This window comes from Leptopilina boulardi, unplaced genomic scaffold, assembly GCF_019393585.1.
Source record: "Leptopilina boulardi isolate dan_hultmark-lab unplaced genomic scaffold, ZJU_Lbou_2.1 LbouV2_352, whole genome shotgun sequence".
Classification (NCBI taxonomy): domain Eukaryota; kingdom Metazoa; phylum Arthropoda; class Insecta; order Hymenoptera; family Figitidae; genus Leptopilina; species Leptopilina boulardi.
The window spans coordinates 865,460-882,882 of record NW_026137921.1 but is presented as its reverse complement, the minus strand read 5'-3'; the positions used below and the strand labels follow the sequence as shown (position 1 = coordinate 882,882).

The 17,423-nt window shown below is 27.0% G+C and overlaps 2 protein-coding genes across 3 annotated transcripts; both read left to right on the top strand.

Moving 5' to 3' along the window:
• Positions 1 to 119: 119 nt before the first annotated feature.
• Positions 120 to 4,567, top strand: LOC127286318 (myb-like protein X). Its single transcript, XM_051312704.1, has 2 exons — positions 120 to 1,054; positions 3,774 to 4,567. Exons 1-2 carry the CDS (start codon positions 241 to 243, stop codon positions 4,565 to 4,567), a joined length of 1,608 nt encoding a protein of 535 aa, XP_051168661.1. The 5' UTR covers positions 120 to 240.
• Positions 4,568 to 5,844: 1,277 nt separating this feature from the next.
• Positions 5,845 to 11,869, top strand: LOC127286304 (eclosion hormone). Of its 2 annotated transcripts, none has more exons than XM_051312689.1 (3): positions 5,845 to 5,906; positions 9,526 to 9,615; positions 11,576 to 11,869. In XM_051312689.1, exons 2-3 carry the CDS (start codon positions 9,528 to 9,530, stop codon positions 11,737 to 11,739), a joined length of 252 nt encoding a protein of 83 aa, XP_051168646.1. In that variant the 5' UTR covers positions 5,845 to 5,906; positions 9,526 to 9,527; the 3' UTR covers positions 11,740 to 11,869. The 2 variants fall into 2 exon arrangements, with proteins under 2 accessions (XP_051168646.1, XP_051168645.1); XM_051312688.1 differs by lacking the exon at positions 5,845 to 5,906 and adding an exon at positions 8,473 to 8,987.
• The last annotated feature ends 5,554 nt before the right edge of the window (positions 11,870 to 17,423 follow it).

Sequence of the window (17,423 nt, the reverse complement as noted above, 5' to 3'; positions counted from 1 at the left end):
TTCATTAGGTAAGTAAAATTATTTTTTATCAAATTTAAAAAAAATGTAATATTCCATATTAATATTAAATTTTCTTTTCTAATTACTTTGCTATTTTTCTTTCAGGAATTAAAGGAAAAGCCACTTTATTCAAAATTTACTCTAAACAATCTCGACAACATTGAGGAGAAACAACAAAAAGAATCAAATAGAGAAGAAAAAATTTTTTCTACCAAAATACAAAAACCAAATTCAATAAATATGAATACAGAAATAAAAATGGAAACACCTAGTAATGAAACAATTCAAATGTTAAAAATTACTACCGTCGTGGAACTTATGCGTAATAAAACAAAAGAATCTAAACTGCGCTCTAAACGAGAAACAAGAAGATCTCTTTCTATTGTTGCAAAACCACAAAATTTAACAAACGATGCTCCATCGACAATTTTAATGAGAAATTTTTATCGATTTCCAAGAACAACAACAACAACAACAGAGGAACCACTAATCACCAGTCAAATTAATAATAATCCCATTTTGAATTATGATCAAAATGAAAATATCAATGTTTTTGAGACAAAATCTCTTCCCGTACCACATCCATTTTCATTTCTTCAATTACCAATTTCAGCTTACAATGACACAATTGCCACTGAAGTGGACAATTTGAATATTTCACCACAATTGCCAAATTATATTATTAAACGAATAAAAACATCATCAAAAATAGATAATCCAATAATTAGCACGACATCACCAAATACGTGGAAAATTAAGAAACAAAGAGAAATTTTAAAAAAACCAAATGCTCCTCTTCTTAAGGATGCTACAAATGCGACATATATAAATATATTGGATCATCGAAAGGATTTATTGAAAGAAATCGAGAGACAAACAGTTCCAGGTTATCCAGCTGATATTCCACCATATAATCCAGATATTATACCCTATGTTCATGTACCTGATTATTCGGATCAAAGAGAAGAGAGTCTCGATAAAAATGATGGACAAATTTCAAGAACAAAATTCAAGGATTATGAGAATCAGGATTTTATTGATCCAACTTCTTCTGGTGAGATAAATTCTAATAAAAAATCACTCATTAATGTTTTTATTCAAAGATTTTTGAGTCAATTTAAAAAAATGATTCTTTAACTCTTTTTTCAAACACGGGGAAAAAATGGAGATATTGTAGTTGTTTTTATAGTAATAGGAAAGCTAATTATGAATATAAGGTAAGTTTTTCAAAATTTAAAATGGTGGATCCAATATGGCGTCGAAGAAATTTTAAAAGTGTTTTATTTTCTTTAACCTTGATACTCGGGGGTTTTCAGTATTGTTAATTACAAATCCGATATTAAATTTGTAATTAGTGACCCCGAAAACCACCGAGTAACAAAGTTTGAACACTGAAAAAAAATTATTTCATTCGATTACTTGACTATTATCAAATTTACTTGAAACAAATAATTTTTATTTCAATTAAATAAATTTTATTTAAACCAATAATTTCTGTATTTGAAACAAATACCATTTAATTGACTCAAATAATAATTATTTGATACAAATAAATATTTTTTCGTTATTTTCGATCTGCCATATTGAATTTTGAAAAATCAACATCAGATTCATAATTAGTGATCGCTAAAACCCCCGAGTAATATGTTTCAAGGGAATTCGATCAATTTAAAGAAAGTTTCCCTCCATTTTGGATCCGCCATTTTGAATTTTGAAAAACTGAGGTTAGATTCGTAAGAAACGGCTCCAAAAACCTCTGAATAACATGTTTCAGGCGAATTTGATCAATTAAAAAAAAATTTTCACCATGTTGAATCTGTCATTTTTAAATTTGTAAAATTGACTTCGTATTCGTAATTAGCGATACCAAAAATCCTTCGAGTAACAATTTCAAATGAATTTGATAAATTTAAAAAAAATACTGTTTCCATAGAAAATTCGCAATTTTTAATTTAAAAAAAAATTCCATATAGAACCAGCAGTTCTATTTGTTTTTGGGACAAAAAAATTGTTAAAATGGGATTGTTATTAAAATTATTCGGATTGTTCGGTGAACAAACAGAATTGTTTAATGAACAAAGCAAAATTGTTATGGAACAGTTGAAATAACAAAACTAAATTGTTAAATCCGCAATACAATTTGTTGTATTAACAAAGCTTTGATCCGTCTTATACAATTTGTTCAGTTTCTTCGCCTTCTAAAATAATCGATATCAGATTTCCGTAGGTCATAGCACCAGTTTCATTTGCATTAAAATTTGTGGAACATGCAGTATCTGAATCAAATTCTTTGACCTGAAACCAAAAAATTATTTTGAGTTGAAATTTGTAGTTAAATAATATTTAATATGGGACGTTTCACGTCAACCGGCCCAGAGCTCCATCCAAAATTCTAATCAACGAAAATCAACTTATTACGGCTCAAAATAATTGTCAGCTCATACTGCATCGAATAAAAAGTGGCGAATTAAAAAATTCTAAATGGCGTCCTTACTGTACCATGTTTTGCAAATTTTTTTACTAACTCAGCAAACAAATGTATTAATTACTTTGAGAAAATAATTGCAACTTGTTGGATAATGGGTCAATCTTATGTTTTTGGGGTCGCTGTATACGAATCTAAGGTCAGATTTTAAAAATTTTCAAAATTCAAGATGGCGGATCCAAAATGGCGGACATTTTTATTAAAATTTGATCAGATTCGCTTGAAACTTGCTACTCGGGGGTTTTTGGGGTCGCTGATTACGAATCTAAAGTCAGATTTAAAAATTTTTCAAAATTCAAAATGGCGGATCCAATATGTCGAACAAATTGGAGTTAAGGGTAGATTTTTCAAAATTTAATTCAAGGCTATTTAAAAGTCTCAAATTAGGTAAAATTGTAAAAGATTTATGTAGAGTAAATTTTAAAAAATATTAAATTTCTATATTAAGGGGTAGTTTTGGGGATTAAGGGTAGTATTTTGAAAAATTACTTTTATGATATATTTAAGATCCTTTAAATGAAGCCTAAATTTGTATGGAAGAAAAATTTAAAACAACTAATTGAATAATGTGAAAGGGGTGGTTTATGGAGTTAAGGGTGGCGAATCCATCCAATTTTTAAATACTTTATTAGCCATTTTGGAACTACCAATCTTATTTTATAAAATCGAGATTCAAATTCGTAATCAGCGACCCCAAAAACCCCCGAGTAACAAGTTTCAAGCAAATCTGATAATTTTAAAAAAATTTTGGTCGCCATATTGGATCCACCATTTTGAATTTTGAAAATTTTTAAAATCTGACTTTAGATTCGTAATCAGCGACCCCAAAAACCCCCGAGTAACAAGTTTCAAGCAAATCTGATAATTTTTAAAAAATTTTGGTCGCCATATTGGATCCGCCATTTTGCATTTTTAAAATCTGACTTTATATTCGTAATCAGCGACCCCAAAAACCCCCGAGTAGCAATTTTTTTTAATGGCATTTTTGATTTTTGACTGTCTCAAAAAAATTTAACTAACGAAATATAATAATTAATTTTATAGCATCTTTTTTTTCTCCATGGAGAAAAAATGCAATAAATTATAGTTGTATTAGAATAAAATCTGTTATTTCAATTTTTCCACGATAGTTTAATTCTCTTTATATTTAAGGGTAGTTTTTTTCAAAACAAAACTAGAGGTCTTTTAAAGTCTTTTTACTTTGTTTATATTTATGTTTAAGTTCCAAAAAAAAGGTGAACCCTGAGAATAAAATTTTTATTTTATTTCCATTTTTAAACCTCTACAGTTGACAACACTAATGAAGCTGAGGCAGTGAAAGGAACTACAGACAAACCCAAAGTCAGTGCTCAGACGCCGTACGTTGATATTCAGGACTATCGACCTGTCAAGGATGCTTATGAGTTCGATAAGACGGAAGAAATTCCGGTTCATGAAACTCAAGAATCTGAAGATACATCTCAAAAACAATTATCTCAAGAAACACAAACACCAAAGGAATCATCTGCTGAAGATAAACGGCCATTTAGCTTCAAGGAATTATTCAAGGAATTAAATTTACCATATAATGAGGACGATTTTAATGAAACAAAAGAAGAAGAAGAAGAAGAAAAAGAAGAATTAAATGAAAACGACAAAGGCGACAATGTTGAAGGAAACTATTCTGATAAATATAAAAATGAATCTCAGGAATCTTCTTCAAGTTCAGAAATTTATTCTTCAGGGGAAAATTTCAATGACAATAATAATGAACGTGAAAAATCGACCGAAGTAGGTGATGATGATCATACAAATGAGGATGCAAAATTAATAAGAATTACTGATGAGGAATTTAAATATGGGGATAAAGATTTTTTTAAACCTTTCTTTGAGAATTCACGGGAAATTAGTTCACACGAATATTATTCTAATGATAATGATAATGAAAAAAAAGAGAATCGAAAGCGTGAGATTCCTAATCGTAGAGGAATTTTTGATAATAAATATACATCACGTTTGAAGGACAAGAGAAATAAGTTACGAACTTATTCGGATATTTTGTCGAAAACAAAAAAAAAGAAGAAGCATGGTAAAAGAATCTGAGTTAGAAAAAATTTTATAGTAATTATAGTTTTGATATTAATTAATATATTGTGAATTTATAATAAAGAATAATATTAAATATTAAATTTAATATTGTTATTTTGTTTTAAAATTTGATGAAAATATAACAACTGTAAAAAGTTAGCACCGACATTTTATTTTTTCAAAAAAAAATAATTTTTTTCCCAATTTTTTTGAAATTAATTCAATTGTAAAATTTAAAAATTTGTTTTTTTTTACTTAGAAATATTTAAAAATTATTATTTTTCAATAACAAATTTTGTGCTGAATTATCATGAATTGGAAAAATTTATTTATTTTATTTGGAAAATAAAGAAATAAGCTAAGCACAAAATTTATTTTTGAAAAATAATAATTTTTTAATATTTCTAAGAAAAAAAAGTATTCTTTTGAATTTTAAAATTGAATTATTTTGAAAATTTATTAATTTTTCGTAAATGTTTTAATTGTTTCTTTTTGTGCTCAAATAGCATAATTCAGGACATAATTCGTTTTTAAAAAATAATAATTTTTGAATATTTCTTTCTAAATTTAAATTTGAATTATTTTGAATAATTTATTATTAAAAATTTTGAAAATTGTTGTAAGAATTTCTTTTTTGTTCTGGCCTAGCACAATTATTTATTTTTAAGCATTTGTGAGCATAAAGATTTTTTTTAAATTTAAGCCCTAATTATTATTTTTACAACAAAAATTTTGCAGCACTAAGCACAAAATTAGCACAGATTGGTAAAAAAAAAATATTTTTTTAAAACCACAAAATGAAGTTACTAACTTTTTTCAATTGTTACATTTTCATCGATAATTTAAATAAGATTACTTGAAATTAGGGGATGAAGTTTTAGAAAAGAACAATCATAATTCATTAATTAATGAATAAGAAATAAATTTTTAAGACCTATATGTATATAATTTTTCTTTGTTTCTTATAATTTATGAATAAGAAAACATTTGTTGAATTCTTCTTGTTAAATCAAAATTAAATAAATTGTATTTATACAATTATAACAAAAAAGCTTCTCATTTTTATTAGAGATTTTTCAGCAAACCTGCAGAGAAAAAGAAAGAGAGAGAGAGCCAATATCCGATTTCATTTCTCTTTAAATACAATAACCAGGAAACAACAACGGTGAGTGTAGGAAATAAAGAAAACGAAGTAAATCTAATGAAGACGATGGGATCACCCGTTGGGTTCACGTTGTGTTACTTCCTCTCAAATAGTATATAAGATTTCGTTTTCTCCATTCTATTACTATTCGTCATTTTATCGCTCAAGACAGTGTGAATTGAACAAAAAAAAAAAAAAATTCAAAAATCAGTAAGTACTTGACAATTTATATATTTTCAATTTCATTTATTTTAATTTGCCACAATATATTTTAGAGCCGAATTTTTATTTGCTTGAATTTTCATTTAACATAATAGGCATTTTAAAGAATTTTTATTGGGTAAAATTTCATTGCATAGAATTTTCATTTTATTCTTTCAGATGAATTTTCATTTGTTCGTATTATTATTTCATATAATTTCCATATAAACGATTTTTCATGCTACAGAATTTTTACTTAACCTAAAAATCATTTAACAGAATTTCTAATTGATAGAATTTTCATTTGTCTGAAATTGCAAATGGCCGAACAAACAATCGATTTTGGCGCGATTTTTAAAATCAACCAATCAAAAATTATCCATAAAATTGTGATTGGTTGATTTTAAAAATCGCGCCAAAATCGATTGTTTGTTCGGTCATTTGCAATTTCGGACAAATGAAAATTCTATCAATTAGAAATTCTGTTAAATTATTTTTCGGTTAAGTAAAAATTCTGTAGTATGAAAAATCGGTTATATGGAAATTATATGAAATAATAATTCGAACAAATGAAAATTCATCTGAAAGAATGAAATGAAAATTCTATGCAATGAAATTCTACCCAATAAAAATTCTTTAAAATGCCTATTATGTTAAATGAAAATTCAAGCAAATAAAAATTTGGCTCAAAAATAATTATGATAGGGTCAGCCGGGGTAAATCCGAACGCTAATTATTTCAGCTTAATTAAAATTTTAAAAAAAAAGTTAGACATGAGAATTTTTACCTCAGATCCTCTTCAAGAGATTCTAAGTATTATTCCATTTTTCGTTTGTTAATTAGCAACAGCATAAACAAAGATATCGAGTATTGCAAAAAAGATTGAAAATCAAAGATGACACTCTTTCAGTATTTTGTCTCGTATTTAAAGAAAAAGAAGCTAAAAATTCATTTTATTATTTATAATTGTTTGTTATGAATACTAGAACAGAAACTATTTTTCATTTTTGCCTTCTGTAAAATTTTATTAATAATATCAGACCGTTCGTATTTACCCCGGAAAATTGGAAAACCGGGTAAATCCGAACGGTATTTTCAATAATTTTTTCTTATATCAGAGGCACACAAAATTGTTTTTATTTGATAACACTATTATTTTAACATTATAAAAGTACATAGAAAAAAGTTTTTCTTTCTATATGTATCCTCGTTAGTAATTAATAAGCAGAAACTTAATCTCTGTTCTCTCGAAGGAGTATTCCACTTTTTTTTGCCAAATGGTTTGTTGAAAATAGTTTTTCAGGATCTTAATAAAATTTGGTATTCTAGGGTTTTTGGGGTCGCTGATTAGCAATTTGAAGTCAGTTTTTCAAAATTCAAAATGGCGGATCAAATATGGCGGACGAGAATTAAAAAATTCATTGGATTCGCTCGAAAATTGTTACTCGGGGTGTTTTAGGGTCGCTGATTACGAATTTGGAGTTAGCAAATTTGATCATTTTTAAAAATAAGTTTTAGGAAAGTCCGCCATTTTGAATTTAAAAAATTTGACTTTTATTTTTGTATTTACATTCAATCACTCCAAAATACTTTCTGTACCAAGTTTTGCAAAAATCCGTTATGATTTGATAAAGTTATTGAAGGTTTTAATTGTGTAATGCATTTTAATTTTTAACCTGTTTGATTTTTGTATTTATATATGATGCATTATTACATAATAGGTTTATTATCGTATTTTTTTTTGAGTTTTTATATAAGTTTAACAATTGCAATACTTTAAATTTATTTTCCCTAAGATTTTTCTGTAATACAGTGGCGTTCGTATTTACCCCGGTATTTTAGGAAAGTTGCAAAGTATCGAGGTAAATACGAACGCTAAGTTTCCTGCGATTGTAATTTATCAAAAATTTTTGCTACCCCATAAAATTGTTCTATGGAAGTAAAGTAACAACTTCATGCACCAGAATACTGGAAGTATTGTCTTTTAAAAGAAAAAACTTATGTTATTGTTGAAACTTACTAAAAGCGTTTGGATTTACCCCGGCTGACCCTAAATGAAATTATTTATAATTTCAAATCACTATAGAAAAACGAAAAAAAGGAATAGCGGTCTGACAGACTGGGAAAAGTATTTAGCATAATTATTTAGCACCTAGTAATTTAAAGGTTAAATATTTTTAAATAAAATTTGTTTTTATGCAAAACTGTTGATGGGTATAATAGCCCCTGGGGATGGTAATAATTACCCCGGTTAGACGGTATCTTAATTTAACTCACTGAAATGGCAAATACTATAAATAAAATTCTATTTCCCACCAAATTAAAAATGGCTCATAGTTTTTTGTAAACAAATTTTTTCATTATCAAATTAACATATATATATTTTACTGCTTTCGGTTATTTTCGATTTTTTTTTTTTTTGATTATTTTTTTAACACATCACAAAAATGGGAAGTAGACAATATTCACATTACGACAAAATTTAAGATTTTGACATTTTGCACATACATAAAATTTTTGGTGTATTCTTCATTTATGTTCAATATCTTTTTAATGTCTTTACAATGGCCGATAAGGTGAACACGGAAATACATGGAATTCCGGTTATAAACGGCATATAAGTATTTATGTAAAAAAAAAAGGGAGGTGACCATTACCGATATAAGTGTGAGCAGGTAAACAGCCTTCAGATGATCCTCCCAAGCAGTTACATTCAAACTATTAATTCAACATTCGCTTTTATATATATTCCAATATCGTTTTGTGTCTCTTCGGGAAGACTCAAGTGTATGTGCTTGAGTCCAACGACAGAGAAAGAGAGAGAGAAATCAAGTTCAATTTGTAGTTCAATACGTGAATGAAAAATGTACCATTGAATCAAAAAAAAAAAAATTTGTTGCTCTTTTTTTTTATTTATGGAATTTTTTTAGTTCGTCAATTTCTTCGATTCTTAATTTTTTTTTCCTCTATAATTTAAGAAAAATTCTCCTTTTTTTAATTGAAAAAAAAATGTGAAAACGATTTGGAAAATTGTGAACTGATTTTATTGAAAATTTTCATCTGAATACAGAAAATCAAAAACCAAAATAAGTGAGTTATTTTATTATATTTTATATATTTTTTTTTTTTGTTATTTATTATTATACTTCTTTACGATGTAAAGAAGGAAATCCTGTTTCTTTTGAAATTGAAAAATTAATTTCTCAAATTGTCATTAAAATTAAATTAAGATGATAAGTTAATTATTCAAAGTAATTATTTTACAACAAGAATAATTGTCTATATATAGTGAGATAATTTTAATGTGAGTTGCATTTGACAGTTATTGATGATACACAAAAAGTCAATGTCTTCGACTTGGTGTCCTTACGATAGGAAATGCCATTGAAGTTGTAAAGTAAATATTGAAAATCATTTCCTTGTTTGTATAAGGAAAATGTTATATATATTTGCACATTAAGAGGAAATAGTTACGAAATTTTATGAAGTGAGGAAAATTATGATAGAGAAGGAAATTTAATTTTAATTTATAATTAAAAATTTCATTATTGTCTAAGGCTATGTAAAAAAAAAGTATCTACCTAAATAATACATTATTATTTTTCTATTAATTTAATTGATTTTACAGTTATGAAAATTTCGGCAAAGATCTTACTGATATGTATCATCGCTTTCACTTCACTAATTTTAACAACGACAGCAAGTTTGGCTCATGTTGGTTAGTACAAAAAAAAACACAAAATTTCCCGTTAATTAATTTTTATTATTTTCCATTCTTTTTTAAAAAATGTAGGGTAAGTGCACCAATTACGGCGCGTTCATAAAAAATAACTATTATTATTATTATTATTATATTTAATAAATCTGCTGGAAAATGATTTAAAAAACTTACTTTAATCTTTTTTTGATACAATTACTAAATAAAGATGCACATTTAAATTATTAATTTAATTATTTGAGATCAAATTTTTTTCCTGGCCCGTAATTGAAACATTTTTAAGATTTCCATTGGCTTCAATTACGGCGGGGAAAGTATTTTCAAAATATACGTAATTATGGTCCACCGTAATTGATACACCGAAACTGATACAAACGCGCCGTAATAGAAAATTACGGTAATAGTTTTAATTTCTCATATTTGTTTAACCTTCGCTTGACAAGATGCCCACCCAGGGTGGGCCAGACAAATTGAAATTGCCATATCTTCTAAAGTTTTGCCTTAATTGAATTGCGATTTTAAGTCACTGAACAAAATCTTAAGAACTTTCAAAAAATGTAAAAACAAATTTTTAAAAAAAATTTCTTCTTGATTATTTATAACTTTTATCAATGTATGTACGGAGATAACCGGGATGATTCAGATATTTTTTTAATTCTATTTTACAAAAAGACTTGAAATCATGCAGACTTTTCACTGTGAGTGTTTTATGATGTCAAATAATAGATATAAAAAATATTATATTGCATTTTTCATTTGTTTAAACAATTTATTGTTATTATTTATTAACTTTTTTTGTTCTGCACCTAGAAAGATGCAGTTTTTTTCTAATTTTGCAATTTATCAAGCCGAATATAATAAAAGATAGATTTGATATAAAATTATTAATTCAACAATTGTTTAAACAATTTATTGTTGTTATTTACTAACTTTTTTTGTTCTGCACCTGGAAAGTTGCCGTTTTTTTCTAATTTTGCAACTCATCAAGCCGAATATAATAAAAGATAGATTTGATGTAAAATTGTAAATTCAACAATTGTTTAAACAATTGTTAAATTAGTAAATTTATGTTAAATCTGTCTGGCTATATTATATTCGGTTTGATAAATTGCAAAATTAGGAAAAAACTGCATCTTTCTAGGTACACTACAAGAAAGTTAATAAATAACAACAATAAATTGTTTAAACAATTGGTTAAATAGTAAATTCATATAAAATCTTTGTGTTATTATGTTGAGCTCGTTAAGTTGCAAAATTAGAAAAAAATTGCAACTTTCTTGGAACATTATAAAGAAAGTTAATAAATAGCAACAATTATTTGTTTAAACAATTTATAATAATAGTTGTTGCAAATTGAATTATATATTTTATTTTATTTATAACCTTTGAATTAATAACTACGAAGAAAAGGTAACAAATTTATAAAATTCTTCTACTGTCGTATGTATATTTGAAAAAGTTATAAATTATTAATAATAAATTGTTTAAACAAATAAAAAATCAACAAAACATTAATAAAATATATTATTTGGTAACATATAACAATTTTGGAAAAAAACTGAATGATTCTAAGTTTTTATTGCAATATACAAAGAAGAAAACATTTGGCCCACCCTGGGTGGGATCTTGTCAACCGTGTATATAAAAAGTATCCAGTCCGGCGAAGGTTAAATAATCGATTTTTATAAAGTTAAAATTTTTTTTAATATCTAAATAACATAAGTCTTAATAAGCCATAATTGGCTTTATACAATAAAAATGTCAAATTTTCTATTTCAAGGGTGTATTGACTCGAATCGCGCCGTAATTAGTGCATTTACCCTAAAAATTATATTCAAAATTTTTGCTTGTAACTTTAAAATATATTTTTGCATATATACTGAGAATTACATTTATTTTATTTTCTGATTTTAATTTAATTATTTTGTTTTTAAAAACAAACAAAAATTTTTATGTTTAGGTACATGCTTGAGAAATTGTGCGCAGTGCACCAAAATGCTTGGACCATACTTTGAGGGTAGTTTATGCGCCGATACTTGTGTGAAATTAAAAGGTAAAATTATTCCCGACTGTGAGGATGTCAACTCTATTGAACCATTTATAACCAGGCCAGATGAAGATTAATTATTTATAACATATATATATATAAAAATGCATATTAGAAAAAAAGTATTTGATACAAAATTTTTTGAAAATTGTTTTCGCTAAGATCATATTTTTTTTTAAACTGCATATGCAATGAAAAAAAAACTGCCATACAATTCTTAGTATTTTAAAAATTGTAAATATGTTTTTATACTATTTTATAATATTTTAATTTATTTTTTATATATATTTTATTGATATGTAAAATTTTAAGTTTGACAAATTTTTATTTCAAAAAAAAAAAATAAAAAGTGGGTAATTTAATTTTTATTTAAATTTTACAATTTTTTGTATAATTTTCGAAATTTTAATGATTTAAACAAAAAAACAGAGATTAAGGGTTTTCTAAAACAGGGTACAATTTGAGGCTAGCAATTCTTAAAAAAAAATTTATATAAATAATTATAATAACTAATTTATTATATTGTAACATGAATCGCAAGAGAAAATAAAAAAGTATAGATTAAAGAATTGATTGTATTATGTAACTGATAAATGGACTATTTTATTTTCATTCTCAAAATAACATTCCTTTAAACATATATTGGTTTTCTTTCATTTAATTTAGTTTAATAATAATTGAATTCATTTCAAAAAAATCTGAGAGAAGTGAATTGACTGTTGTTTCAATTGTCATTTACGTTGGAAACAATTTTTTTTTTACTATATTGTTATTTAATTTAACCCTTTAAAACCTCTTAAATTCCTCATTTATGAAGATTTCTAGAAACCAGAAAAAGAAAAAAAAATCATTATTATCGATCTGAAGCAGAAAAATGTTCATTATTAACAATTATTAGCAACCTGAAAAAATTTGTGTTATTATGTGAATGTACATAAAGATTAAAAATGTAAAAATACAAAAAAATTTATCTTGTAAAAATCTTACCACGATGGCCTTCCTGAAGAATTAAAATCAATAAAATAAATCTTTTAAATAACCATATCTTTGGTTGTCAAATTATTTGACTAGAAAATTTGTTTAAAAAATAAAACTTCATTTACATAGCCGTTCAAAAGTCTGTATCACGTGTACCAAATTCTACCTACCTAACAATTTTAGTGATTTAAAATAGTAACTTTGTTTAATATTTAACCTCTTTAAACATATACTTTTAAACGCAATCTCAGTATTTCAAAATATCGAAATTTTTAAATTAAAATCTTTAAATAGTTTGAAAAACTTTAGAATAAAATTAAAACAATCGAAATAAAAAATAACCTTTTTAAAGGTCTAAATCGGAATCAATATTGCTCTCCTCGAATGAATCCACTTTGCATTGCTTTTTCAATAACTTTGGTCCTTGTAATTGGAAATATTAGTAATTTAAAGAATTTGTAAATTCTCGGAGAAAAAACGAAGCGGTAATTTACCGGTAAATTACCGCAATCTTCTTTCTCTTCTTGACGTAATTTTCCGTCTTTAGAACACTCTGTATTAGGCTCTGTCACTTGTGACGTAAGAGTCGATTCTAGGTGTGACGTCAGAGGTCTGGAGGGACAACAAACAGACGACACAATGTTATTCTTATGGAGAAGAAAATTAGTTTCCACTTTCATCAATTTTATTCATACTTTAAACATGGAAAACGCTTGTTGACATATAATAAAATTAAAATGTGTGTTGATAATTAATTTTGTTATAAATATTTGATTCAATTGCAATGATAGATTCTCTGAATTCGTGATAAAATATAAATTTTGAGGTTAGGGGTGTTTCTTTACTAACTTTAAATCTTTTACTGCTGCGGTAATTCTCACTTAAAATATATATTTTATATCTTTTTTAATAACATGCATACTGGATATTGTTTAATAATGTTGTTAAAATGTAAAATGTGATTATAGTAAACAAACACCCCTAACCTCAAAATTTATATTTTATCACGAATTGAGAGAATCTATCAATGCAATTGAATCAAATATATAACAAAGTTAATTATCAACACACATTTTAATTTTATTATATGTCAACAAGCGTTTTCCATGTTTAAAATATGAATAAAATCGATGAAAGTGGAAACAAATTTTCTTCCCTATAAGAATGACATTGTGTTTGTGTCGTCTGTTTGTTGTCCCTCCAGGTCTCTGACGTCATATCTTGAACTCGAAATATCTCGATGAACTGACACAGTCAAATCTCGCGCATTATTATAAAAAAAATTTGAAAAAAATTAATTCGAAGAAATTTCATGAAAATTATAAAATTTTATTTCTAGTATTGTTATTGCATTATATTAATTTTTATTGTAGTAAAAAAAAATTTCAATACGTCACATTTAAAGTTAATTAAAATCAAATTGCGTCAATTTTGTCACGTGGTCGCAAGAAATTCAGGCGTGCTTCTCTTCTATCTTTGTCCCTCTTAATTAATTTGAAATGGTGGGGATAAATTTTTTTTCAAAATATATATTTTTTTGATTCTTATATTGTAATATTATTATATATATATACATTCTAATTGAAAAAATAAATATTTTTTTGTTGCATAGTTTATATATTTAATGTTAAATATTACAATATTTAATCTAAAATTACATATTAGATAAATAAGAGTGAGAGAAAAAACAATAGACGCGTTTCTACCCTCTCATTTTTACATCCCCAACATTGGCTTTAACGTGATTGGTGCAAAAATCAAAATTATCACGCGCGCCTAAATTTAGTATGATCACGTGGTTTCAAATTCACTTTTGTGCTTCATCAATTTCATGGGGTGGGGGATCATTTCTCTAGCGTCGGTCATATATATCTGTTCAAAATCTCAAGTTATCATCGGGCGTTTCGATTTTTGATGACCACGTGTTTGTGAAAATTAACATTTTTAATTCTATAAAATCAGTGTTTTAGCTTATGGGAGTGTTTCGTATTTTATTAAATCCGCGATCAAGTAATATTTATGGGTTGAATTTTTTGACGTGACAACGTCTTTTCCTCGATGGTTTGTGGTGTTACTCATTTCAAAGATAAGGGCGAAAGTTAAAAAGGGTATCTTAACTTTGAATTACACAAAATTCTTTCAGACTTTTTAGAACTTGGTCTATTTTTACAGTTATTTTTCACATTTTTTGAATGGAAATTTAACTTGAAAGTAGGGATCTCCGAGGGCTATTTAGTTTGAAAGAATCACCATGAAGCTATTATTAAAATTTTTAATTCTTTCAAGTCAGTGTTAGCTTCCGGGAGTGTTCGCAATTTCTTTAAACCCGCGATCGAGTTATTAAGGAAGTAATTTTTTTTCCTTCAACTTTTGTTTAAAATAAAATAATTTTTTAATTGGTGGGAGTGTTCGCAATATTTAAAACCGCGATCGTATTAAATGAAAGTTTTTTTAAGTTAACACGCGGTCCGGGAGTGTGCGAAATTCCTAAAACCGCGTGTGAGTGATTTTTTTTACTAATTTGGAAACCACCGTTCGAGTGCCGCTCCGGGATGGAGATAGGGCATGGGCGAAGGGTGTCCACGGTAAGATTTTTATATTTTATAATTATAATAATTGAAAAAACATAATTGTATGAAAAATTGTAATTTTTAATTTTGTCTTTAATTTTTAAATGTTTCTTTTTTCAGACTGAAGGACAGGAAGGAGGATGCAGAGAAAGCATGGCCCCTGCATAGTTCCTTGGTCTCCCGTGTACCTGCTCAGCGGTAAATTTTCGTCCCCGTTTGTTCCCCCACTACCGGCCGTACTGTACCCCTCCGTTCAGTTCATTTTGGGTAACAATTGAATTTTATTTGATTTTAAATTGAAAATTTTTGAAAATAATTGAATTTTCTTTGATTTTGAATTGAAATTTTGGATAATAATTAAATTTTAATTGAAATTTTGGGTAATAATTTAATTTTAGTTTATTTTGAAATGGAATTTTTGAAAATAATTCAATTTTATTGCGATATTTTTTAAAAATTATAAACAATTGTTAAATTTTATAAAAATTTTTTTTGAAAAATAATTTTGAAATAATTGAATTTGTGATGAATTTCATTAAAATTATTAAAAATAATTAATTTAATGAAGAATTATTTTAGTTCAAAATTTGTTAAATAATTGAATTGAAGAAGATCTGAAGAAGATCTACATTTTATACTAAAAAAATGTATTTTATTAAAATTTTCAATTTAAAATCAAATAAAATTCAATTGTTACCCAAAATGAACTGAACGGAGGGGTACAGTACGGCCGGTAGTGGGGGAACATACGGGGACGAAAATTTGCCGCTGAGCAGGTACACGGGGATGAGTTGGCGGCGAAAAGTGGTCTGCCCCTTTTAGGTGTATTCTGTGCATGAATATGCAATAAAATCGTCCGCCTAAGAAAAATTGAATTTTTAGGAAAGTTTTTCATGCTTTTGGATGCGTTTTTGGTCATAAAAAGTGTCTTCCTCTACTCGGATCAGGGTATAAATTTTTTTCTACACTTTTCGGTGTATTTTGTGCAAGAATATGCAATAAAATCGTCCGCCTAAGAAAAATTGAATTTTTTGGTTCCTCGTGGAGGGAGCTTTGTAGTCCTTTCGTTTATAAAACTTTTCAAAGTGGCGGAAACAAATTTTTTTCTTTATAGAAACATGTTATATGAGATCCTGATTAATTGTCCGGATGTATGTATGTGTGTGTGTGTGTGTGTGAAGATCCCTTTTTTGTTTAGAAGATAACTTTAACAGGTTTTAATGGATTTAGATAAAATTTCGTAGTCTCATTTATCATATTAATATCTCAAATCTGACCAAAGGATTTTTAAAAATACCTCAAAAAAAAATTTTTATCGTCTTTTTTCCAAAAATTTTTTTTGGCGGTATTCCCAAAAGATTATCTCGCGAATTTAATTTTTCGAAAATTTTTCCGAATTTGTTTTCTAGTTTAGCTCAGCATTCGCGGGACCAATCAAAAAGTGCGCCATACATTTTTTGTTCGAAACTTTTTCCCTATTTTATTGGTGGTATTCAGGAGCAGATATCTCGCAAATTTAATTTTTCCAAATTTGTTTTTTACTGTAGCTCAGCATCCGCTGGACCAATCAAAAAGTGCGCCATACATTTTTTGTTCGAAACTTTTTCCCTATTTTATTGGCGGTATTCCGGAGCAGTTATCTCGCAAATTTAATTTTTCCAAATTTGTTTTTTACTGTAGCTCAGCATCCGCTGGACCAATCAAAAAGTGCGCCATACATTTTTGGTTCGAAACTTTTTCCCTATTTTATTGGTGGTATTCAGGAGCAGTTATCTCGCAAATTTAATTTTTCCAAATTTGTTTTTTACTGTAGCTCAGCATCCGCTGGACCAATCAAAAAGTGCGCCATACATTTTTTGATCGAAACTTTTTCCCTATTTTATTGGCGGTATTCCCGACCGATAATCTCGCAAATTTAATTTTTTGTAATTTTTTCCAAATTTGTTTTTTACTGTAGCTCAGCATCCGCTGGACCAATCAAATGTGCCCCATACATTTTTCATTCAGAACTTTCTTCTAACTACTTTAGAGATATTCCGGAGCAATTATCTCAAAAATTTAATTTTTCAAAATTTTTTCCGAAATTGATTCGAGTGTAGCTCAGCATCCGCTGGACCAATCAAAAAGTGCGCCATACATTTTTTGTTCGAGACTTTTTCCCTATTTTATTGGTGGTATTCAGGAGCAGATATCTCGCAAACTTAATTTTTCCA